Source organism: Halichoeres trimaculatus, unplaced genomic scaffold, assembly GCF_033239565.1.
Source record: "Halichoeres trimaculatus isolate MK-OKI-2021-1 unplaced genomic scaffold, fHalTri1.1 fHalTri1_scaffold_14, whole genome shotgun sequence".
In the NCBI taxonomy this organism is placed as follows: Eukaryota; Metazoa; Chordata; class Actinopteri; order Labriformes; family Labridae; genus Halichoeres; species Halichoeres trimaculatus.
In genome coordinates, this window is record NW_027437192.1 from 10,977,842 (window position 1) to 11,004,363 (window position 26,522).

At 39.1% G+C, this 26,522-nt stretch overlaps 1 protein-coding gene across 2 annotated transcripts; it reads right to left on the reverse strand.

The window, feature by feature from the left end:
• tuft1b (tuftelin 1b) lies at window positions 1–25,535 on the reverse strand. Of its 2 annotated transcripts, none has more exons than XM_074687683.1 (12): window positions 25,245–25,535; window positions 6,822–6,899; window positions 6,642–6,740; window positions 6,459–6,533; window positions 6,216–6,281; window positions 5,349–5,438; window positions 4,568–4,672; window positions 3,174–3,397; window positions 2,000–2,105; window positions 1,616–1,699; window positions 1,350–1,444; window positions 1–1,205 (listed from the first exon to the last, which is right to left on the reverse strand). In XM_074687683.1, the coding sequence occupies exons 1-12, from the start codon at window positions 25,299–25,301 to the stop codon at window positions 1,133–1,135; spliced, it is 1,152 nt and encodes a 383-aa protein (XP_074543784.1). In that variant the 5' UTR covers window positions 25,302–25,535; the 3' UTR covers window positions 1–1,132. The 2 variants fall into 2 exon arrangements, with proteins under 2 accessions (XP_074543784.1, XP_074543785.1); XM_074687684.1 differs by lacking the exon at window positions 25,245–25,535 and adding an exon at window positions 16,831–16,895.
• Window positions 25,536–26,522: the final 987 nt, after the last annotated feature.

Here is a 26,522-nt window from a genome sequence, read left to right on the forward strand (position 1 = left end):
AAACCAACCTCTTCATTTTCAGCGTCTTTATTTGTTTATTATCTCCACTAGGGGGCAGTACAAGGTTAGAGAGGAAATGCAATAGAAACAGAGAAACAGGTTTTCTTTACTTATTAAATTTAAATAGAAGCAACAGATTTAACTTCAATGAGTATTATCTACATTGTTCACAGTAAAAGTTAACATGTTATAAAAATGTCCATCCAGGACTGCGAGAGAAAGCATATAACAGGAAAAAACAGCAAGAACTTTACTGAAAATGCAGGTATGTGGAGAATTAGAGCAGTTTTATAAGAGCTGTGTTTCAAACAAGCAACATTTCAGTGAAATGTAGGATTTACAAGAAAACTTGGCAGCAAACCAACATCTAGCTTTACAAGTAGCCTTAAGTATAGCTCGTCATTTTCTACAGAATTGCTAACACGTGTTCCCTAGAGTAATTATTTAAAAGCACTACCACTACTGATATTTCAACTCACTGTCATGTCAGAGAAACATAAATTTAAGTTAAACATAAGTCATATTTCAATGTTAACAACTGCAGGCCTGCCGTTGGCAATGTGGTGCAAAGCACTGAGGAATGTGACCTGAGCCCTGCCGCTCAGGAGGGAGGCTGTGCCACGAAGAAATTCATCCAACACTCAGAACAATGAGACTATTTCTACACTAAACATTTTAGATGTGTAATAGAATTTCACAATAAAAAAAAGTAACAATCTTGACCCATAATATTATTTTCCACAGACAGATTCTGTAGAGGAAAAAAGAGAAGGTAGAAAACTTTAAAGCCCAGAGAAGTTTCCTGAACTCAAAATGTACCAACAAAGTGCATCAGAAGTTCAGCAAAATTCTTTACATCGCACAGCTCCTTCCTCGATTCCTTTTTAGGATGCTCTAAAATCCTTTATTACTTTCTACTTTTAGATTCTCTTTGAAACATAAAAGTCGGGAAAGGCGAGCAGATCAGCCTTACAAAGTAGCTATGAGGTACAAAGAGATGACCAGTGTGCTTTGTCACCATGAGGTCTGCTGAGCCAGCCTCTGAATCACTGCAGACTTGTGTTTTATCCATAGATAGTTAAATATATATTTACAATGTTTTCTACATCCAGTCTGTTGGTCCCTGTTCCGTTCAAGACTTGATCTCAATGACTTTGATGAACGGGAGGACCTTGTTGGTTGACGATGTTGGTGTCAGCGTTTTACTGTGAGGAGGGAGAAGATCGAAACGTATAAGTTTTGCAGTTTCTTTAAAAATTAACAACAGCATGACTTGTTGATCCTTTCAGGAGTAAAATATTGTGAAAAAGAAGAAAACCAAAAGTGTTAATTGTTAACTACTTACTCACCTGTAAACGACCTCTGGCTTGTTCTCAGAGGACGTCAGAGGTGGAGGGTCCTGACCTCCCATGAAGTACTCCATGTGGTCATGCATTTCTTTGTTCTGCAGACAGAAAGAAAATTAAGATTCAGCTTCTGGGTGATGGAAAAAGGAGTTTTGTCTTCTTGTAAAGTGCTCTCATTTTAGCTTTAGCAGAAACAAATCAGGTAATAGAAAAGCAAAGTCCAAAGACAGCTGGGTCAGACTTAAATGTGGCATTTCATTGCTTCTTACCTCAGCTTCCAGGAAAGCCACCTTCTCCTCCAGATCCCTGATGACTCGATCCCTCTCTTGCATGACTGTACGTGAATTCTGCAGCTGTATCAGAGAAAAAATCAACACCATAAACACAAAGCTCAGTTTTCGGTCAGGAGCAGATGAAGCATCACTTATTCATGACTAGAGAGTTTCATTTCACAGCACGGTCAGGCCGGCTCCACTCTCTTAAATCGATTGCTCTTTGTGTGTCCGCCTCCTCAAAATCTAATTTCCCTATTAATGGCTTCCTGTGTGTTTACAGGCACTGGGAGGCTCCTTTGTAATAATTGTGTGCATGTGTTTGGTTGTGAGTGTATGCCTGAGGTTGCTAGTCGACCTGCTGCTTGTGTGCTTTAGTACCTGTTCGATCATGTGGCGAACTTTCCTCTGTTGACTCTTCAACATGTCGTCAAGGTGATGAATCTTTTCCTTCAGGATGGCCACCTCCTTCTCCAGCTCCTCACATCTGTAGAAGAAGCAGAAAAATAAATCTCTGTCAAGCTAAAGACAGTTTGAGTCATACATAAAGCACAGAGAATATATAAGATAATATACAAGATAAACAATATTATCATTAAAAATTTGAGTATAGGGGTCATGATGTTTATTTTATACAAAATTCATTGCTGATGTCAAATTGATGTAAAACCAGATGTTAAATTGAAATCATAAGCCAATGATGGGTTAATTCTTCAAATAGATGTAAACTTGGCAACAAAACTTTCAAACTTAAAGTTAGAGTCCAACTCTGGCTTGGTTTTGAAATCAAACCAAGCTGCTATTTGGGTTATCAAAAAATGAAATAACTGACATGGTTTGCCATTAAAAATTAACACTAGAAGAAGATTAGAAGTCAAAAGTTTAAGTGATGTTAGAACTGAACAGGGCATGCCGTCAAAATCTGATCTTGGATTGACTTATAAAACACACCCCAGATTGATCACACACCATGATACAAGGCTGATGTAAAATCATGATGCAGGATTGACTTGTAACCCAACAGACTGACCAGAAGTGGGGTGAAAGCACAATGGAGGATGAAAGTTTAGGTCTGAGTTGTTGTTTTTTTTGTCAAAACCTAACCTTAGATCCACTAAAGACCATTTTGGTGGTTCATCCAGAGACAACACCTGATATAGATTGATGTTTTAACCTGAACGTGGATCAAAATAAAATTTTGACATGTGACTAACCCTAACCTAATGTTGTTTCAATGTTAAATGCTGCATTAGACTGATGCAAAATCTGATACTTGATCGACATTCATCCTGATGCTCGACTGTTGTCAAACTGCACTTGATTAATGTTGAAACCCAATGTCTGATTGATCTAATGAAAAAAGTTCACCAGAAACTGTCTGATGTTAAATGTTCAAATGACAGTGTTGTGGTTAAAAATAAAGATCAGGTTAACACGAAAACATGTTGGTGTTGAAACAAAATGTAGTTTGTACATAAAATAATGTTAGCATTAAAACCAGATCAAGAGCTGTTGCTGATTTGTGATGATTGTATTATTTCATTTCTTATCACACCTCTTCTCTTTCTCCTCTCCTTGCCCTCTGTTTGCTTGAAGCTGCAGTAGTTCTTCCTCCCCGGCAGCCATCTTTTCTTTGAGGTTGCTGTTTTCAGTCTCCATGCTTTCCAGCAGCCTCTGCAGCTCCTCCACCTGCTGGCCCCTCTCCTCAGAAAGATCCTCTGCCCTCTGAAGGCGCTCAGACTGCTCCGCCAGACGGATGCGATACTCGTCTGACTCGGCCTGTAAGAAGAGGCAAAACAGAAATAAGTCGGCCATGTTTGTTAAACTAAACTAAACTAAACTAAGATAAAATCAAACAAACTAGTCTAGATGATATTGTTTAAGATATTTACACAAAATAAAAATTAAAAAAACAAGTGTTTGTTATCTTTCAAGAAAAACTTCTCATTAGCCTTGAAATGGGCTACATTCACATTTATTAGAAATTTAATCTCATTGGCAGATCTTTTCTCACTCTAAGAAGTAAGTAGACTTCATATCCCTTGCCTTTAAAAACTAAAAGTTGAAGGGTTAAAAGGAGTGAAAGTGAAAGATTAAACAATTTTTGCCTCATTTTGGACTTTTATATCTTGACAGACGACTTTATTCTGACTCATATTCAGTCTGATAAGATGTTTTTTACTAGAAATAAGACGTAAACACTTGCTTAGATTTCAGTTCTGCAGCAATGGACGCTGAAGGAGATGTAAGATGAGAGCAGCAGAACCACAATGTCCCAAGAACAGGATCAGTTAGCTTTAAAAATGGTAGAGGAACTATTTTTCTCAGCAAATAATATGAGTAAAATATTATTTGATCCTTCTGAGAGTAATAAACTCATACACACACACACACAGATAAATGAATGAATTAAAAAAAGAAAAAGAGAAATTTGGCACATTTTTTTTCCTGCAGTAAGGGTTGTTTAGGGGTAACTGTTAATTCAGGGTTTTGATGAACCCTCTGCAAAAAATTACACTGTAAAGCTTAATAGATCTCAATGTACAGCTTGTGTTAGAAGCTGAAATGTTCTTATGTAATACTTCCTCTTTTTGTTCTCTAAATAATTTCAAAAAGTCCTTCTCTATTTTTGCTGTTTCACTGTATTAAATTAACAGATTCAAGAAGAAATTGTGTAAAAGTGTTTGTGCCACTAACCCAATTAAAAGAGCACAACACGAGCAGAACACTACAAACAGATCAGCTGATGATACAAAGGAAGTCTGTGTGTGACATCCCTACATGTCCTGAAGCTTGAGTTTGCTGAACAGAAGTAGATCACAGGATGAAACCCAAAGATACGACTGATAATGAGGATGATTAAAGCAGTGGGTGAGCCAGCAGCGGTGCAGTGAGTCATCGCAGCAGACAGGAAACCGTGTCATGTTACTCTCATCTCGTGAGACAGACCTGCAGCGCCTCTCTCTCCTCCTGGTGCCTCTTCTCCATCTCCTTCAGCTGGGCGTACAGACGTCTGGTCGCCTCCCTGAGCCTCACACTCTCCTCCTGATTATCCTGAAAGTGCCGGCAGACACAGGGTGACACACTCAATTAGGCTTAACTGGGCAGAGCACTTGAACCTGAGGGCAAGGTGGGAGCTGACAAACAGATAAGAGAGGCCATTTGCTGCTTGTTTAAATGGATGTTTGGTGTAGCCTGAGGTAACAGGGGTGTTAGAAAAGAAGCTGGATGTTTGTTCAACTGTGAGAGTTTATCTTCTATCTCTAAGATGACTTTCAGGCAGGCTAAATACCTTTCACTGATTCACTTTTCATGTATGGAGGGCAGTGTAAACGGACCCCTGATCACCTATGTGCCTCATGTGCAGGTTGGTGTGTATGGAGAGCCACAGTCCCTCTCTGCTCTCACACTACTTTCTTGGGTGTTTTGTTACAGGAGATGTGCTGTTGTGCTGAGTCTGGTATAATACACGAGAAACATGATACTGTAGTGTGTGTGTGTGTGTAGTGTGTGTGTGTGTGTGTTCGCTTTGTCATCAGTGTTTGTTTTCCTCAGTGCAGCAGCAGGGAGTTTACTAATGTGAGTTTTCAGACCTCTTTTAAAATAAAAATCTGAATGCATTAACATTCACTGCATCTAAAATAGTTGTCTGCCACTCCCCATGGTTCTTTTACAAGCAGCAAAAACACTTCTTGGGACATTTAAGAAGGCTGGATTGTGACAAACTTACCTGACCATCAGACTCAATGAGAAGAGTGTTGCCGTTTGTTATGACTGGTTGGTTTCGGGGCATGTTGACTCTGAAGCCGTTGACAGGATACTGAAAAAACAGAAGTGGCAAGTTAGCAGAGGTAGTGGCTCTTTTTGGAAATAAATCTTATATAGTTGGCAGTATAAGCTGTCTGGCAGAGGCTGAAGCACTTCTTGAGCATTGTTTGGAAGCTGCATTGCAAAACAAGTAAATATGGACATAGATAGAAATATCTCAGAGTTCACTGAAAAAGCAATTTCTGCCTTGTTACCCATAAAAACAGGTTGTATTGGCTGTTGCTTTCTCAACACATTTTGTTATAATGCAACATGTTTATCTTCTTTTTGAGTTTAGTCTAGTTTACATGACTTATCTGGGTTAAAGCTACTGTAAGGAACTTTTGATTAGTGTCTATTTGGGGCCCTCTGTGGCAAAAAGGATCCTAGCTGATCCTGTCCAGTACATATGTAAAAAGTCATTCTTGATATCAGTCAAATGTGTCACTCTTTAAGTATTGCTGCTGTGTAATGTGAAAAGTACTGTTGTTTGGCTAATCCCCCTGGTCTAACACTCCCTGTCAGATTTCAGTCAGTATTAGTATAGTTTTAACTTTTTTTTTTGTTTTTTTTTGGTCATCAACAGGGATTTCAGTCTCTTGAACCACAAGCTAAAACTTCTCACAGGAGCTTTATTAATACGAAAAAAAATGTGCAAACACTGGAACTAAGATAAAAGCAGTAGGGTAGGGATTATAGCTGAAGTCAAAAATTTTCAGAGTTTTTTTTTTTCTTCAGCCAGGTGCCAAAGTCAGAAAAAGTCTTTATCCTTGTAGCAGAGGGTGTGTACCTTGTTATTGTTAGTGTTCTGCCTTGCTGCCATCTGCTCCCTCAGAGTCTTCAGACAGTACCTCACCTAGGAACAAAAGCATTAAAAGAGGAGAGTTATGTAGGAACACAGAGTGCCCGTCACCTGACTTCACCCACATGTTTTGGATTGTCGTCAAACAAACATAAACGCTCTTATGTTTGCCACTAAGCAGTCAAATGTTGACTCATTGTTTAAATGTCAGCCGGGCTCTCACACACTGACCTCCTGAATCTGTGTCACCTCATCCGTCAGCATCCTGACACTCTCTGCTGTCTCTTGACGAGATTCAAGGAAAACCTGGAAGACAAAGTGAGTTACTGAGTGTGTTAAGAGAGCGTACAGGAGCAGAATAACACTTAGTCCGGACTGGGTTTCAGTGTAAACAAAGATAACAAGCCAACAAACCTTAATGACTTCAACTTTGTCTTCAGTGGGGGTGATGAACTCTGGTGTTTCCTCCTTCTCCTCTTGTTTGTGTGGCAGCACTACTGCTATGCTGCTCTCCTGCATCCAGAAGACAACACACTGAGTAAAGATCCATCCAGTAATTTACAGAACATTTTTTCCCCTTCCTTTATTTCTTACCTTGCTGCTGTGCTGCTCTGAGGTACAGCCTGACTGGTCCCGGTCTTGAAGAGTGAGTCTAAGCTGCCTGCATCGGTCCTGAAAGATGAGAGGATAAGAGGAACTGAGTGAGTAGATGGAGCAGAGGATTGTGAGTAAAACAGCCAAGAGAGAAAAAGGAGGGGCTCAATATGAAAGTCATCAGCGAGAAGAGGGCGGAGCATGATGGGACCGGGTACTTTGACCATAAAACTTCCCTACACTGAAGTTTCTGTGTGGATGCCACACTGTTACACTGTATCGCTTAGCAACCACCACTGAGGAGACGTTTCCACTGAATCCTCAGGACAGAGTCTGGCAGTGAAGAAAAAACACTCCACTACGCTCAAAGGAGAAAATGAAACCAGTTCAGTTCAGTCAAGGACAAAAATGCCAACACTATAAAAGAACCCCAGTGGCTCGTGAGTCACTCTCAAGTCAACTATGTCGCCTTGGCAACAAAAACAGACATGTGATTGTGAGTTTTTCATGTTTGCTTTGGCGACCTCATTAAAAGATTAAAAGCTTTAAAAAAAGTTTTTACTCAGACAAGACATTCAGGAAAATTCAAACAGCATGTGATGACCCAATTCCTGTAGTATTTTATTCCAAGGGGGAAGTGTGCCACATTTCATTCAGTCAGTCTGTTCTTTCTACTGTTTTCTAGTTTGATTCTCCAGAGTAATAGTTTCTATTATCTCTAATTTTCTCTTTCAGATCTGCAGATATATGACATTTAAATAAGGCGTGTCAGTATGTGCACTCTATTCTTTCTATTGTATTTTCCCTTTTTTTTTTTTTTTTTTTTAAGTCTATTCTATGGTAAAACACTTTATGGGGTTGCACAATGCCTTCCAATCTACACAATCACATATTTCATTCAGTATTTTATTAATATAAAGAAAAATAGAAGTCAAGTTTCACATAAAACCATGTAAACAGAAAAAAAGATCTGTTTACACATTTCTTTATTGCCACAAGATTCCTGAGGTGATGAAGCCAGGATAACAGGGTATCAAAGGCAGCATACACAGCAATAAATGCACATACTGTAAGTCATGTAATTTTTCACCGATCAGCTAAATTAAGTTTCTTTTGCATTTTTTTGTCTGTTTGTGTGTCTTTGGATTGGTTGATCAGTTTTTTCCTACAGCAGAGCTATTTTTTAGGTATGATGGGGAATAGTCTGCACAGTCATCCTGACCTCAAAATCAAACTTACATAAGCCTAAATCAGGAAGTCGTACAGATACTAGGAAGCAGGAAACTTCCTTTGCTTCTGTGCGTTTTAACATCTGTTTAATTTCATAATGTAGACTTGATGCTGAAATGTGTAGAAGTTGGTTGGTTTTCACTCTATTTGCAAGTTTGACTTCATACCATCTCCAGTTTGGCGCCCTGATCCTGTCCTGTGCTTCTGACGAGTGTTTTTACAACAACTTTTACCACATTGTAGCAGTTTCAGTTTTGTTGTTGATGGTCTTTGTTTGGGTCTATGAGTCATAACGGTCCATCAGTATGAATGTCAACTGTTTCATAACCGGCGAAAAACTGCCCACGAGCTTCAAATTTCACTCTTTTATGTGGGTTTGCCTGTTTCTTACGGTAGGTAATGTAATTATGTTGTATTAAGTTCTTGATTTCATGCATTCTTCTCTTTTAAAAACTGTTTTCTTTGATGTGCTGCTATCTTCTACTGAATCACCTTTTGTTGCTCTATCACAGACACTGGTTATTCCTGGTAATATGGGAACAGTCCTATTAATTTCAGCAGAATTCACAGGAAGTGCGCGTTGTTTACTGTCATCAAAGTTCATCACCTCCAATTTGCCTCACACTGCAGACTGTCAACCATGGACGGCTTGTAAGATCATCTCTTCTGTTTTTAAAGAGTTTATTGCTCTTAATCACAAAACAAACCTCTCTTACTTCAAGCAAAGTTATTCAAAACTATAAAACAAACAATGCTGCCAACTGATTTTCATCGAGTCAAAAACTTCTTTCACAGATTTTTAAAAATGCAAAACCAGGAAAGGGAGTTAAAAAAATGTCTGGACCTTAAACCAGGCTGACCTTCTGACCATCAAAAGGAGGCACAACCTTTCCCCAAAGCAAACACATACCTGCGTTGACATAACACATAATCCTCTTTTGGCAACTCCCAGGTAAGTGTGTTGAAGTACGGCTCTAAACAAACCATTTTGCTTTAACTTTGAATGAGCAAAGAAAACAAACGGCGAGGCTCTTTGACAAGAAATCTATTCCAGGTGCAGGTAAAAAGTCCATGTACAGGTGAGTTATGTAACATAGAGATTTTATCTTACTACCAGCTTTAGTCACACTTAATCCAGGGCCTCTTTGTTGAGTTTCGTGTGCGTACTCTTGTACGGGTACTTATACTTCTTTTCTGTATGTCTGGGAATGTCCCAGAGCTGCTGCGTGCAGCGTCTCCGCCCTAACGAGAACGAGGTCAAGACTTAATTGGTATATCAGTCATTATGAAGGGCGGGTGCCAACAACAAAACCTATACCTCTGGGTGCTATGATCATTTGGCCTTATTATACTATGTGGGTGTCAGCAACTGATTTAATTAGAGAGCAATCTGGCCAGAAGCTTGAATGGAAAAAATGATAATAGTTTAATATCCATGAACAAAGTGTCCTGTAGAAAGTTGGACTCCATTATCAGCAAATGTCTCCTTTGTGTGTGTGTGTTTTCAAGTATTACTCGATATAAAGAATAGAAGAGGTCCCTCCTACAGGGGTGTTTCAGGTCAGATTGTGCCACAGTGTCGTGAAAACGTGCTATTAGCACTTAGCTAAGGGCAAAAAAAACAAAACAAATCCCCTCTTGCATCTCGATTTTATTTTCTCCAGCACAGGTACAGTCCAGGTGTTACACAGGTGGGAACGTGGCTCATAAAAAGTGTTTTCCAGGATCCACTACGTTTTTTTTCTCCCTTTTTGAAGTAAAACAGGTATTTTTACAAGTTGCACAGGCAGGTGTTAAACACACAGATGTTGCTCCCCTGTCATAAGTCATGCAAACAAATGTAGCACCTTGTCCTTTCCTAAGCTGTATGTTGATTCATGTTTTATATATACATTAAAGTTGGTTGGAAATAAAGAAATAAAAGTTTGATTTGACATGTTTGAAATGATAGTGATGGACTGGTACCTGTTTTCATTGCTGATAATTAGAGCAGTCAGCTGATGGCTGATGCCATGTTGTGTTTTTCTGTTTCATTTTTTTCAAAAAAATAAATTCCATGCAAGTTTCATTTAAATGTGTTTATTTATCATATCCAGTGATGAGTTTTAATGTAGTTTTAGTTACTTCAAGAAACAGGGAAACACACAGGGCTGTGCTGTAGGTGTCAGAACATGACTGATATTTGTTTAAGAAGCAATGTTAAGCTCTACTATTCTTTATATCATAACAGGATTTATATTAAACACCATCTAGAATATTTTTTTAGATTTGATATGTTGTCATTTAGGAGGGAAAAACCATTAAATGACCCGGTGGGGATGTCAGAATCGCTCCACTGCAGCGAAACTTACAAGACTGTCTGCAGTCATGATTTGTTTGTTACATTAAAGCAGCCCTGTGAGCACAGGTATCAGCTGATGATGGTTAATTGGCTGACAGATTAAACATTCTATCTAAATTTTATATATTGTGCAAGTTGTTTGAAGGGATTAGTGGTGATTTTTAAATATGTGAACAATTGTTTAATCAAATTAAATTCATAAAGTAGAAAATTAGGGGTGCACTGATCACAGCTTTCTGGCCAATCACCAATCTTTAAAAAGCCTGACCTGCCGATACCGGTTTGGGCCGATACCAATTTTCATTTCTTATTTATAAAAACTGACAGCATAAACCTTCAATGTTCCAATCTTAGTTTATTGAAAATCATTGAACAATTCCCTTGAAACAATAAAATCTTTATGCTTTAACTTAAACAACCAATAAAGTGTCCCGAGTTTTAGGTCTCAGAGCAACAATGGCTGGCTGTCAGACCTTCCTGGAGGTATTTAAGATCAGTTTCATATGTAAGGATGGGCTTATCACCGATCCCCCAAAATTAAGGAAATTGGCACCGATCGATCGATGCATGTCCATAAAAAATAGAGTAGTTCATGTGACTGTTATCCCACCTTTTACCAGCCCTGCTTCTTGAAGTGATATAACCACCAGACAGTGTTTGTAGGACATTTGAAAGCTGCTTTTTGAAATTCAAGAACAAAAAAATTACATAATAACTTAATAACATAATTACATGAGGACGCTTGAGTCTGAGTTGGCGGCAAAACAGGTGTGGGACTGTGAGAGCTGGAGAAATACGCAAAGTTCTCAAAGGAGTCAACAAGTTCTGGAAGAAATTTCCACAAAAAAAGAGGATTGGATTATGAGCAAACTTTGCTAAGTTAAATTAGAATATATATGAAGATCATATCTATTCATATTTCCTATCTAACCTGCCTGTAACTACTTTGCACAGTGATTAAATAGAGCTCTGTCTCCTTACGTCTGCGAGAATAAAATATTAGAATAATCTGGAAAAGTTAGCAGACTACCAAACAGTGTTTTGACCTGAAATGCTTATCATTGGTGCTTTGTTGTGTTTTCTGTCTGGTTTATTTCTGACGCTGGTTGATTATGAAATGCATAACGTATTATCTAAAGTTTTGAATAAATTCACCCTCTCGTGTATCGTTTTCCCAAGCATACTTCACACTCACGCCCTTTGAGTACATTAAATATTAAAATGTCACGTCTTTCTCTGCCTGTCACTCAGTGGGTGCAGAGACATGTTCTCAAACAACACAGTCAGGTATGAACCGTACAGGTAATGAAGCCACATCTTTACACGCCTCTGAACCCTCCCTGTCAGGAGGACGTCTGTGGTTACCGAGCAGTAATGATACAGAGGCTGTGACGCGTTCTCTGAATACCACACAGTGTTATTAACTCAAAGTATGATGACAATGTGGGAACAATAACTGTAGCAACTGTGAATTATCGACTCAACATGTCAACACAAAGACGGTTATACCAAGGAAGAACTTTAGCGTCATACGTTGTTGTTGGGTATTTTTCTCCACAGGTTTGTTTCAGATCCAACTTCTGAGTAACACCGAGGCAGTGCCATCATCAAGATTCACGCTAGATACCAGTCATCAGGAAACCGAGGTTCAGTATCTCGACTGTGTGTGATAACTCACTGTACTTTACTAACCACAGCAGCCCAAAATTTACACCTGCACTCTGCTGCGTGTCTGATGATATCAGGCAGTGAGCAATCATGTGGTGTTGGGCAACATGAATCATGATAGTTTCAATTTTCTCTGTTCAATTTGATGCAAATGTGTAACCTCCCATGGGAGATAGAAGAGGAGGGTATCAAGCGTTATTTCTGGGTTTAATCTAAATTCAACTGACTAAACCAATGTTAAACCCTCAGTTATGTCACAGCATGTGTGTGTGTTTTTAGTCACTCCACTGTGACACAGAGCAGACCTGCGTGTGAACAGTTGGAAACAGTTTACAGCTTCAGAGTGTGTGTGAACATGCCTGCAGTGATTCATGTCGACACATATTCAGTACAGTAACGTATGGCTCAAAAACAAAGCGAGGCAGCCCGGCACGTTGCATGTGGAGAGCACATTTGGTTTCTCACGTCAGCAACCTTTGCGAGTCAAACACAGGCTCAATGGTTTAGCCTGAGTGGCAGCTCTTTGTGTGTAATTGCGATGTCTGAAAACCATCAAATCTACGGCGGTGACAAGCGGGCTGACATTTGGCTCTGTGATCTGAGGGAGGAGCGGCTCGAGGGCCTTTTTCTCTCTAAAAGAGGATTGTGGGACAGACACGCCCTGGGAGGTGATGGTTGTAAACAGAAACACAATGTTCTGTAGATCCACCACACGCGATTCTGTGGAAGACTCCACGGACACGCTTACATTTCAAGCTTTCAAAACAAATAACACTGTAGAGTAAAGTTTAGATATTAATCTGTTTTTTTTCCCTAGAAGTAAACAACTACTGAGTCTTGCTCTCAGCATCAGGTCATTCTCCGGGGGCCTGACTTGTGCCATGTGCGAGCTTTTCATGTGCAGTACTCGATGCCTCCGAGTAGATCTACTTTCCTGAAGAGGTCCTCTGTTGCACTTCATACCCAGAAGAAATAAAACTGATTGTGGGATTAAAAGACAGGGCAACCTCTGTTTGCTTCCACATGCTTCAAAGACAAAGCGCTTTGAACTTTATTCCTTTGAATCAAACTGCTGAGCTCCTGGAAACAGTTTCATAGAGTGATTATGTCTGAAAGAGAAGCTGATTATGAACCACTCCTGTAGAAGGTGTTCATCAGGCGTTATTACACATTTTATCTTGTTCCAGGGTAAAATTAAACCTTGAATCACTGCCTACTTAAGCTGTGCTAGCTTGTCCAGTTAAAATGTCACGAACTCTTTTTGTACGTTTGAACAGAAAACCACAGACCTTGGTCAGAACATGTGTTCAATTACGAAAACGAAGGAGTTTTACTTCTTCTGCTCCGTTCTGATAAACATTTCTTTTCTGCTGCGTAGGCAAGTGCGAACTAGAACTCCTGACATCCATAATGTGATTAGCCCTTTTATCTGCTTGGTGCATTTAGAGTGCAGTATCTATCTGCCTCCAGTCTTGAGGCAAAGCAGGAAAACTTTTAAGTGCCGCTTCACCAGGCTTGTTTGAGCAGCTCGGGGAACACGTAATATCCATCTTTGTGTGATTTCCAGGAGTTACCACAAATGATGGAAGAAAAACACAGAAAAAGGCTGAAAGGTGGCGTGATGTTCATGTCTTTATTATTAATATGGTGCACATAAGGGTAATACATCAACAGGGGTAGTTAAAGTGTTCAGTTGTTATTTTATTCATGCTATGATTGATGTTTTCACTGAGCTTGATAAGATCAAAGACAAACCCAATGCGGTTAAATACTTTGCATTTTTTGGACAGCTCTGAGCATAATAACGCTTAACTGTCTTCAGGGGAGTCACGAGGTGTGGAGCTGTCCACATGCTACATACACCTTAGGTTAGCGTAAGCTTAGCAGCATTAGCAAAAAATGATATGAAATAAATAAAACAAAAAAGCCTGAGCGAGAGTCTGTTGCTTTTCTTTAACCCTGATCCAGTGTTTCTTTACTAACTTTTCAAAAACACTGTTGATCTGCTAATCTGATGGGTCAAAATGGTGCAAACTCATGCCAAGTGAATATAGATAATTTTTCGCAAGAGCTGTATATGAGATGCATTTTGTTGCCTGTTCTTTTTATAACAATAGTAACAGTGTAGTACAAGTCAACTCACTGCTTTGTTCATTACTAATGGACGTGCTTACAAATAATAAAGGCTTCCTTTCAGAATTGGTGGGACTAAAACCCAACAATTTGATCATTTCCTACAAACATCTTAACTTGAGGCCTCCAAATTTTTTGTTTTCTTATCAAAGTTTGCTACTATGATGTGACAAAAAGTTACAACATGTCTAACATACTTGCTCAAAAAGTGACTTTAACCCCATATCTAGAATCTTAATGTAACTTTTTAGTTCCAGTTGAGATCTTAAAAATCTTCCAAATGAAAGACGCTAAGGTGTTTCTTGAGTTTACATGTAGTTGGTTGCAAGTTCATTGCGTGTCATTTACGCAAATGCAACATAGGTGTAATGGTGGAGCCAAGTCATTCTACCTCTGAGCCTGCATTGCTGATATTAGCAAAGTATGAGTGATTGCAGAGCTGTGTTACAGCAATATGTAGTAGGGCTGAACGATTTTGGAAAATAATCTACTTGCGATATTTTTAGATCAATATTGCGATTGTGATTTAGCATAAGATTTTTTTGGGGGGGTGTTTATCTTCTGCATTATTCACTTAACACAAGTTTTAAGTCATTTTATAGTATGAATAACCAACAAAAGATACTGTTAGCATTTAAACATGTCTTTTTTGCATTTCTTAATTGAAAAAGAAAAAAGAACACTGTGAACTTTTACTGACCTCCAGTTGTCAGTAAGAGTAACAAACCGTACAGAAAGAAGTGACCAAGGGGTATGGCTCTACGATCTACTGGATTGATCTTTGTAGCCCACAGTTTTTTTGCCAGAATTTTTTTTTTTGACTTTTGTTTGTTTTAAGGGAGAACAAGTACAAGTTACTATATTCCCTCCAGGTCTGTGTACATGAAACTTTTTTTTCTGATTGCAGCCTTTGTGATTTGAAAATTGCATTCTATTACATTGCGATCTCGATTTACAATCAATTAATTGTTCAGCCCTAATATGTAGTGAATAAAGGGTAAAATAAGCGTTAGCTCAGAGAAGAGTTCAGAAAAACAGTACAGGTTAGAGTGAAGCAGAGCAGGAGACCTGGATGATGTAATGCAGTAGATGATGGCGCAGTAAAGCAAACAGTATCTCTTTATCTCTGGCAGTGAGGTATCCAGAGTGAAAAAGCAACAACACTGTATGATACATTGTATTCGCCAGCCTTGGTACCACATCAGCACACTGTGTCTCATGTTTACAACTGAAATCTAAATTAATGTTTATGTCTTACTTTTGGTAATAAAAAACTCTTTTAATTCTTTATATGAGCCACATTCACTTGACAAGCCCAGAAAAACACTATTATTTAGTCGTCATTTGTATCTTTTAATATCTTGAAATAAGGCATAAACACTTGCTTAAGTTTCAGTTTTTACCGTGGTTCGTGATGGCATCTTGCCCAACTCTGTATTACTAAGCACCCTCATGCAGTTAGTGACATCACACAACCAATACAAGACAATACGACACGATGCAGTTACCCTTCATTATAACAACATTACAATGCAGCAAGTCTGTGGTGATCATTGACCGTGCTGATAAAATGCAAGAAAGAAAAAAAACAAAAGTCTAAAAGGTAAAGTGAGCAATTAGTATTATCAGTGCTACCAAAAAGAGTCATAAGGTGATGGCAGGGTGAGCCAAACTGTAAGAAAAAAAATCTATACATCAATATTGGTGCCTGTTATACAATAAATAACTTGTATGAACCAGGACAACACAACATTACTGATAAATATTTTGACCCATCACTAACCCTGAGTGTAGTTTACTGATTTGGAAATGACATAACAGCTGCACAGGCAAACTAGAGATGCAATGATTTAAGTCTTTCTGCTAAATTCCTCAAACAGCTGAGAATAAAACTGGTGTACGTTCAGGGGTCGTTCATCACTTTCTGCCACAACACGGGTCTCCAAATTCCAATTCTAGTGCCAACAGAGATCCCAGCAAGGTGGGAAATCCATCCATCAACAACCAGGTGCAGTCAAAACAAAGTATTACCACGCAACACCAGTGCACATATCACAGACGATAAGAAACATCATAAAACACTTCAAAGACAGCAGATATCAGCAGGTCTGGCAACAAAAACAATCAAATGTCACGCCCGGTAATTATGTACTCCTCCATTTATGATTAATAGCAACAGTATGTGTTACCAACACAACCAACACCAAAGCATTTCTCATGGAGTATGAAGAGTAGCTGACGATCAGATGCAACTTTAAGGAGTTTTAAGTCAGTTTTGTCTGACAAACTTGGTTTTCAGTTAGGTAGTCTTTGTCAAAAGGAAAAAACGAAGATAGATTCACACAAACTCAAATTCAACAAAAAAAAGTGTTGAGAGCTTTCTCCACTAAAAAATGTAATTAAAAGTCTGTTTTTATTTCAGTGTTTTCTTTTTAAAGTGATTTAATCTTTTCTAAAGATTTTATCTCTCTGTTTTAAGTATGACACCTTCACAATGAGGACTTGCCCAAATGAATCACAACACCCATAGAAACCAGACAAAACTACAAACCACAAGTCCCATCAAGCACTTCACCCAGCATAACCCAAACATAAACCCCAATCTTTCTGTGACGGACCTCGATAGAAGATATCTACCTGGACAGATGGAGCAGTGAGGGACCCTTCGTGGTGATGTTCATGCAGCTGTGATCCAGACTGACTCTGACTGTGTGTGTGACTAAGTACGTGGGAAGCTTCTGCCGTTTTGCCTTACATGGCAGGGTGAGGCTCCACCGGCTGCCCAACCCTTTTCTCCTCCAGTCACAGAGCTGCAGTGCCAGCCCGAGGAGCCTCATAGCTGTTAGCCTCCCCTGCAGGACTGCAAGGCCAAGTACACAATGGAAAGAACTGGAGGGAACATTTTGCCCATTATGTCATACACAGTCCTGCACAAAGAAGTTAGTGTATGCTGAATCCAAGCTGTGCTAATATTCTTATGGTGGCACACAAAGTCTGATTCATAATTCTTTCCTATATTTTTATGGAAATTTAGTAAAAAATGAAATGTGTCCCCTCATGTAAACATCTAGAGTAGTCAAAGAGCATTCAGTACATTGTAAATATACACCAGCACATGGACCCAGGACAATCAGTGACCAAGAGATCAAACTGTGGAATGAAGACGGCTCCATTAATCCGGCCTGTGGTGACACTGGTAGTTAGCAGCACCCTGAGGAATGTGTGCTGTGAGTTACATAACAACGATTAATGAAGCGTCTTTATGTAAGAGTCTCTGGCACAGGAGTGTGTACAGTGTAAACAAAACTGTGCAAACAAAAGTGAAACCGCAAACTCCAAAAATGATCATGCCTGTGTTTGTCAGAGAGTACCACACAAGTGGAAACTTTATAGGATATCCCTCAGTCACTTCTGTTTCCATTGCTGTTTAAAGATTGTTACAGTTGTTTTCAGTAAGTGAATCTGCTGCTTTTCCTGATTTCTTTTTTTGTGGAGCTGTAACATAGTTTAAAAACTGTTGAGCAACTTTTTAATTAAAGATTTAGTGACTCGATTAATTCTCTAAGAAATCACACATTTATGAAAGTTTTGAGCTTCTTGAGCATGTTGTTCAAGGTTTTTAATGCATTACTGGTGTGACAGGACAATAGAGAAGAAACTGGGAGGACTGAGGAATCCAGTTAGCTGGACATGGGGCACACAATGTAGCCAGTGCCTGGTTTCTTCGCTCTTCGCTTTCTTCTTAAGCCTGGTTTGTACTTCTATATTGAACAAACAACATAGCCAACTCTGTAGGTTTGCATAGATCTTATCCACCTAAGAAGGTTATATGCATAGCCTCATATGCACTTATTCCCAAATGTTACTACACATCAAAACAACGCTTACTGCAAGCCCTGTGATTGGTCAGCTGAGGAGGACTGTGTTTCCTGTATTTACATTTTTGGAATTGCCGCACATCAGCCATACATTTCATCTTCACTGTATTCTTACAAAAACAGACGATCCAATCATACCAATGACACTGCCCTCATGTGTTTTGGAGGAGTATTGCGCAGACAAATGTAGTGCTCATGAGTGCTTGGCCTCTGCCTTTTAGAGCCAACCATAGACTGTATAAAACATGGACGTAGCCTCCGCGATGTCACCCGTCTGTTCCTAAAACTGTGAAATGAAGCCAATCCACAGACACAGCCACATTGATATGACGCCAGCCACGGGTCTCCTTTCGAACAGCGTCGCCCGCCAGCCACATGGCCTGAGCGGTGTCTCTGATTGGACTATTAAACGATCCTAATAACTTCCAAACCGCTGAGTTAGACAGAATTCACTCACCATACAGAATGTGCCAATAGTGAAATAATATGCCACTCTGCCCTCCAGCACCCCCTCTGCCGCTGGGCCAGCACAGCTGGCTCGTCCATCCCACCGTAGCTAGATCCCACGTTCCCAACAACGATGGCTGTAAGGACAAGTCCACGTCGTCACCTCCCAGCTCACACCCGAGAACCAGCATGTCGTCCTCACCTCAAGGGAAATCATCAAGCCTTACACCAGTTAGCATTGACTTGCTACAGGCTGCTAACAGCTGATTTCACATGTAAACACTGCAGCCATGGTTACATGTAGAATCTCCAGACAAACACAGGAGCAAAAGTAGTAAAAATATCACTGAAGCCACAAAAAGTTTGGTGTCCATGACCAACAATGAACCATACAAGGTAATGATCCACTCCAAATACAAAGATGACGAAAAAGAGACGAAAAAATTACAAGAAACGGACAAAGAAGAGAGAGCTGCCGCAGGAGGCAGCCTTAGTCAACAGGCACCTAGCAATGATTGCAAGTTTTTTTTACGTTTCTTTTACAAAACTTTCGGCGTTTCTGCAGCCAGCCTCAAGCTGATTCGATAGGAACAGCAACTTTTAGCACGCATAGGCTTCATTTTTACCAACCGGATGCTGCTCCTTGGAGCTAACACAGAGGTACAAACCAGGCTTTCGTCTACAGGTCTGTGTAGCACTTGTCTGTTGCAAAACCCTACGCGCCTTCCCTTCCAGCATGCCCTCTCAAATGTAGCACAGGAAATGTAGTAGGACAGGAAACAGGGGGTCTTACTGACCACACTGCCCTCATGGGTTTGGGAGGAGTACTGCAAGTGTTGTGCTCCCCACAGTCGCGGCCACATCAGTATTGGGTCAAACCAGGCTATAAACAGATAAAATCTCACATCTTTCTGGAATGACAGTGAGACAATTCAAGACATTTGATGGGCTTTTGATATCACAGAGCTCAAGAGCATTCTGAAAATCTTGTTATTTATCAAGAAATCTGGACATTGTATTTCTCCACCATTAATCCTGTGTTGATACATGAACACTGCAAACTGTCAGTTTGACTGTGAGCGACACTCAAAGAGCTCAAAGTGGATCCTCTCATTTTAACTGTGTGTAGGTCTGCCAAAAAGCCACAATAATCCAGCCCAGCAATCTTAATTACATACTTGTCTCGTCAACATCTATACTTGCTCTTCTTGTTCTCACGCTAGGAACACACTGACCTACATATCGTTTGTCAATATCAGGCAAAAACAATTAAAACTGTTCTAGATGCTGAAGGCGGGGAATGGTTGTTACAAAAGAGGAAGCTCGTGTTTACAGGGAGACCGCAGGATGAAACAGAAAAAGTGAACAGGGAGTTAGTTTTAGAGTCAGTGCTATAAAAAAGAATTGCTGAATTCATTGCATAAACCCGATTGTATGCAGACCATCTTCATGTAACAGTCAAGGTCAGAAACAAAATGTGACCCACTAACTGTGAGGGAAGGCAAAGTCCTGACATGACTCCTCTAATCATTTCAATTTTCTTTAATCATCATTTGATCTGCTCAAAGCTGGCAGCTGCCAAAACCTCATCTGCAGCGTTTTCGTCTGGGCATGATTTTATTTCTCCACTTCCTGACAGTGTATAAACAAATGATCTGTTCATTCGTGCCAGCTTCTTGACGCCCATACCACAGGAACTCTTTTCACTTGTGTTGTATGGCCTTCAACGACTTCCTGTGGCCATGATCGAATGTTATGCAATGCTTGACCTTCCATTTGCAAATGCCACTTTGATCAACAGCTCATATGCTTTGGTCTCTAGGAAGAGAGAGTGACTTCACTGCAACAAACTGAAAGTAAAGGGCAGGTTATGCACAAACTGGGTTACATGTAGCAGAGTTAGATAAATGGTTTGATAATGGTTAGGTAAATACCACAGAAATCTGTCACTGAAAATGAATGGGATACTTCTACTTAATCACCTGGCCAAACAAGTCCTGGCACTTTCTTGATTATTCTGAGGAACACCTGGTAAGAATTTCTTCGTTACGGAATGTCAGTCAAGTCAAAAGGAGGTTAAGAAAGTTCTAAAAAGGACCATAGACTGTATAAAATATTGACAGAGCCTTTTGCGAAGTCACCCATCTGTTCCTGAAACCGTGAAATGAAGCAGATCCGCAGATGCAGCCACATTTGACATGATATCGGCTGTGAGTTTCCTTTCGGACAGCTACAGGGCGCCTGTCAATCACATGACCAAAGCTGTGTCTCCAATGGACAGTCAAACAGTCCTAAAAACTTCCAAACTGCCGAGTTACAAAAAAATTACAGTGCGTGTCGATAGTGAAATCAACGTGCTTTTAAATGCTGTAAAAAAATTTTTATTGGCTTGGTGTCAACCATAGACTGTAAAAAATAAAGACGTCCGCTGGCCTGGCTCGAAGTGAGGTCTCCACAAAAACTGCTCCCCCTGGTGGCTGGCTACAGTATAGGTTTAAAAATCAGGCTGTCCAGCTATTCCAGATGGGCTGTGGTCAAACTTAAAAAAAATTGATACTCCTCGTAAAAATGTTTCTCATGTCCGATTGTTGTGATGATTTGAAGATGTCACTTGGCTGTCCTGTATTCAAGTCCTCTTTTTTTCTGAAAAGTTTCTTTATACGAGGTTAAAAACAAGACTTCATGTAACGTCTAACGGTGATTGACAGCTGCCATTCTCGTGTATTTTTTGGGGAGATTGTAAAATATGTCTGGAGGTAGAGTTAAGAAGTGATTAGACTCCTGAAAGAAAAAAAAAAAATTGCTGCACAACTGCTACAATGGCTGCGCCTGTGACGGGCATGTTTTGGCTTCAAAACCATACAATGATAAATGGCGGACACTGTCCACTCTATATACAGTCTATGGTGTCAACGTGGTTTTCGGTCTTTTTTTTGCAGCCAGCCTCATGAGGATTCTCGATGAACAGCAACTTTTAGCACTTCTGCATAGGCTTCATTTTCACTAACCGGATGTTATCCCTAAGAAAGGACTGAAATATTAAATCAGGGGCTGACAGATTTAACAATGGACTGTATGATAAAAAGATATAGTCTCAGTGACTTCACAGATTTGTTTCTGCTTGCAGTTTTGAAGCCCATTGTGGATGGCGACCATATTGGAAATGCCCAACTCAACCTAGCTTTATCCAAATTTGGATGATTGAATATAATAAGTTGGCAACTGACTGCAGACCAATAAACATTGTGGATGACTCAGGTCTAATTGTTGTACAGCCCTGATTATTATTATTTTTAAATCATTAAAGCATGGCTGAAGGGTAATGCTTAGATCAACCTCTAATGCTGTTTGAAGTCAAATTTCAGGACTCTACTTGTTCCAAAAGCAACACCTTTTTACCTCTTTGCTGTTCTTGGCCCGTATACGTGCAAAAGTTGTGTTTTCTGACAAATACAAATACCCTGCTTTCTTTAAACAGAAACACTCACTGTGTATTTTTGCTTTGTAATGTAAATAAAGCCTGTTTCTATGCTCTTATTTCCTTATGGGACACCCCTAGGCAGTGGTTTTGAATGATGAAAAATGAATAGTTAAGAGTATTTAAATGTATTTCTGATGCTCATGTTTGCTTTAGTGAGTCAAAAACATGTACCAGTATCACTTTCAGTCAAAAACTCAGAACAATGCAGCTAAAAAGCAGCAACTCTGCTTTTCATATGTAAACATAAAGAGCATATTCCACTGTAAGCTCAACACAAACTCTATAAACAGGTTAAAGTTACAGCAGAAGAGTTGTGTACACAGTGACACATGCTGGGGAAAAGTCCATGTTGCAGATACAACAAGGTGACATTCAACAGTGTAATCCAGCAGGCACACTTGCACCTTGATTGGTTTGTTTTTATCAATTCAAAAATAACTCATAAATGGTGTCTTGAGTTATTCAGTTTCTCGTATGTCTTAAAAATAAACCAAGACTAAATTCTGTCCCAGGTTGCCCTAATTTCAAACTGACTAACTGTTGCCAGAGGCTCTAATCAAAGCGTATGAGAGGTTCCCTGATAGCTTATTGGCAGTTTGCCTTCATCCTCATCATGCCATGAAAACCACTTTGGAGCAACACTTCTTTGAATTTAAGCTTTTAAATTAAACACATGATGTTTTTTTAATCACATCTGTCATGTTAAAACATAAATAAAAGTTTGGTCGGCCAATATAAAAAAGACAACAGTGCGGAGAAAATTACTCATTAAGAAAATATGCATTTAGATATTTTCACATGACAATCATTGACAACTTCATTCTTTATTTCTATATATTTTTTTTTTTCTCTTAGTTAGATTATAAAACAAATGTAAATGGACTAAAGTAATGAAAACTTATTTCTTAGTTTAGGTCAGCTCTTATGATTTGTGTCAGATTTCTGACTCACAACTAGGGATTTCCTGATCAGCTTCTTTTGGCCCTTAATCTTGAACTGATTTTTCTAATATCGATTAACCAGCCCATACAGAGTTCAGAAGGAATACTTGTATTTGTGGAAATACAGAAGCAGCTTGATCCAGTCCTGCCATTATTGCTGTAAAATGTACACTTTAAATCTGGATGTCCAAAGTAATGAATTCAACCACTTTCTGTGATCTTTTTGGCCTTTAGCTCCCTCAATATCCCAATATGTATCCGTCTTTTTTATTTACTTTTTTTCATTGTTAGTTTGTTTCTTCAGTGCAGCAGCTTTTTCCTCAGTTGCTTTAGTTAAAGCACTGTGTTCCACTGAATGTTAACCTTTGAAGTTTTCATATATTTCCACACTGCTGACTTCTTACAGGGTAAGACACAGGGTCATAAATGCAAAAATAACCCCATTTATTTGCATTCTGGCACAAACTGTGCTCAGTTTGCAACAACTGACAGCTGGTTATGGTGAGAGGATTGGCATAAATTGCTGAATTTAATAAGACCTAAGCCCTCATCTAACAGAAATATCAAAAGTGGGAAAAGTTTGTCCTTTAAAGCTCAGAATTTGACTTTAAGGATGAATCGGCATATTGGTGTTAGCCAACATCAGCCCTGTTGATGAACATCCTCAACTCAGCATTTATGGATTTTAATAACAGGTGTAAATAACTACACATAGCTGCTAGTTAGCTATCAGCTCTTATATCTAACAGTGCATGTGTTCAGGGTTCCTACAGCTCAAGGCAAGTTAAATTTAAGACTTTTCAAGACTTTTTTAATGGTGTTAGAAATCAAATTTAAAAACAAGTCGACAACAAACCACAATTGAAACAAAACTAACAAACATAAACACCACATGAATTACCTGGGTTGGAGGCAATTTTAACCCAGTGTTTATTTTACAAAAAGCATCACTTTTTGCCTTTTTTAAACCCCATTACTACAACTTTATGCCTATTTTGCCCCCATTCATCTTTTTTGGCTACTGTCACAACCATTTTTGGAATTTTTACATGGTTTTTGAATTTTAATGTCAAATTTAATTCTCAATTTTGCTGCCATAATCAATTTTCCTAAGCCACTTTTGGATTTTCTTTTGCCAATTTTTCCTCATTTTTTTCTATTTCCAGGCACCCTTGGTAGAACCAAGACATGCATCTGCTTTTAAAGTTCCTGGTGCAACCACATCACTGTTTTGTTAGTTTCACTATTGTGATTACACAATGTTACCACAAGAGTAATCAGGAAATTATTTAGAAAAAAAGATAAATGTTACTTAATTTTTTTTTTTTACTTCAAACTAACATAAATGTAACCAATGTGTTCAAATTTTTAAGACTTTTGAAATTTGGATTTAAGACTTTTTAATGCCAATTCAGGCCTTATTTTTAGAGTTATGAATTCAATGCCTTTTAAGACTTTTCAAGGATCCGGGAACCCTGGTGTTGCTGCTGCTAACAAACAAAAAGGCAGCTTAATGATAGCCCTGTATGCAATTTTGCTAGCAATTTTTGGATTCCCATAACCAGTAAGAAGACAGTTTGTTAGCGTGTGTTTTCATTTCGTGCACCATCTTAACAGAACTGTCTTTCTCTTGACTTAGACAGGTGTTCAGTGGAAGTTTTTCAGCCAAAGTTTCAGACCCACTTGTTAAGGTTGTGTTATGTCTTGTATTATGTTCTCAAAAAGAAGGGATTTTGGACTCTGGAAGTACAGAGTTTTTAATTGTAAAGCAGGCTTAGGAGGTTTTCAAAGCAGCTATCTTTTTCTCTTCTCAAAGAAATAAAGCCATATTATGAGTTTTTTGTTTAGTTTTGTTTTGACCAATTGTCTTACTAATTATATCACTTTTTGGCCTCATTTTTTGACACAAAGTTAGACCTCATATCTTTGCTGTTAATCTTTAAACCATTTCTTTGAGGGACAGTTTAAACACAGAGATAAAAACAGAAGCTCGTCATTACAGTTAGCATTCACTCAAAAAAGTGTGGTCTTAAACTTACTTTAAACTTGCCATAGCCAACTGAAAACTTCCATAACTATAAAATAGTTGTGACCAAGAACAGGGCTCAAGTGTCAACTCTGTCTTTGTTGATGTTTTCCGTGACACTACAAGAACAGCAAAGTGAGCTAAATTCCCCAAAGGATAAACACAAGGTAAAGCACACACACACGAAAACCGTTCGTCTAAAGTTTTACCCTGAGTCTATTTCGATTTTTGTCTCTAGTTTTACACAAACGTTAAAGCTCAGTTTGCTTCTCACTCACGTTAGCCGGGTTGTTCTCCCCTCTGTTCTCCACAGTCCGCGTCGTGTCGTCGTTCATCCTCTCACCGTTAAAAAGTGAAGCCAACTCATGTGCACGTGCAAGAATTAAACGGTCGAAAGTGTAACCGTCAGAATTTAAAATTTACATCCCCTCTGCTGAGAAACACAGAAACTTCCGACCAAACCGCACACGGCGTGGAGACACCTGAGCCGTCCTCCTTCCCTTTCACTCCCTCTGTTTGCACTGAGAGCCTCTGCGTCTGTCCAGGTGATAAAATTGAACCCTGCAGGCTTTCATTCAACATGTCTGCGCCTCGTTTTAATGGAATGTTCTGAATCATAAATCAGAAGGTAGAAAACGGAAGTTAATGAGGGAGTTTTATGATAATTTAGAAAAAGTGCAGTCTTCAGAAAGACAGGTGGCTAGATGCTATAGTTTTCCAAAGTAGCTAAACACATTTTGAGCCTAATGCCATATTAATGTCAATTATGAGGACATTTTATAAAAGTGCTTTAGTGCCCTGTTAAAAAAAATTAATATGAACAATTTTTCAGTTTTTCTTTCTTCAACTGTGCCCTTTCACTATTTTTGTTGTCTTCCCATGTGCTTCCAGAGTCCTACAATTCATTTTACTCCTCCATAATTTTTCATGCTAGTTAATCTGAACTCTGTTGTTGTTGCTGTTGTTGTTGGGTTGCTTTATACAATACACTATTCTTTGTTCTGGCCATTTACAGCAAATTCTTCTGTTCTTTTTTCCTCTAACTGACAACTTTTTTCCTATCTTGTTTTTATTTTCATCTTTTTGGATTTCTTGTTACTTGTTTTTAGGAGGGTTCCCAGTTTAGTATGTCCCTTTTTTTTGTCTTGTCTCGTCTTATGCTGATAATTAGTTTTTAAGGTTGACACAGTGACTGCAAACCATATCTACCTATTGGGTAGTTACTTTGAACCTTGAACGTTGATAGCTAACTCTACATTTAACAATGAGGATCAAAGATCTATAGAAATGATTGTGTGTGATGTACAGAGAGCACATGAAACCTTGTCTGACCTGACCTCAGATATCCCGATGACCCCTCCATCCGTCAAACGTTTGGTGTGATTGCCGCTAAACCAGGGCATTTTAACCTCCACCACCTGCCCGATCTTCTTCCAGATTGATCCCATATGCTACCTCTCCTCATCTGTCTTGTTTCCACAAATTTTGTCCCTCTAGCCCCTCAGCATTAGCCAGTTGCAGTACAGCTCCAGGAACTTTCGGTAACAGTGATCAGC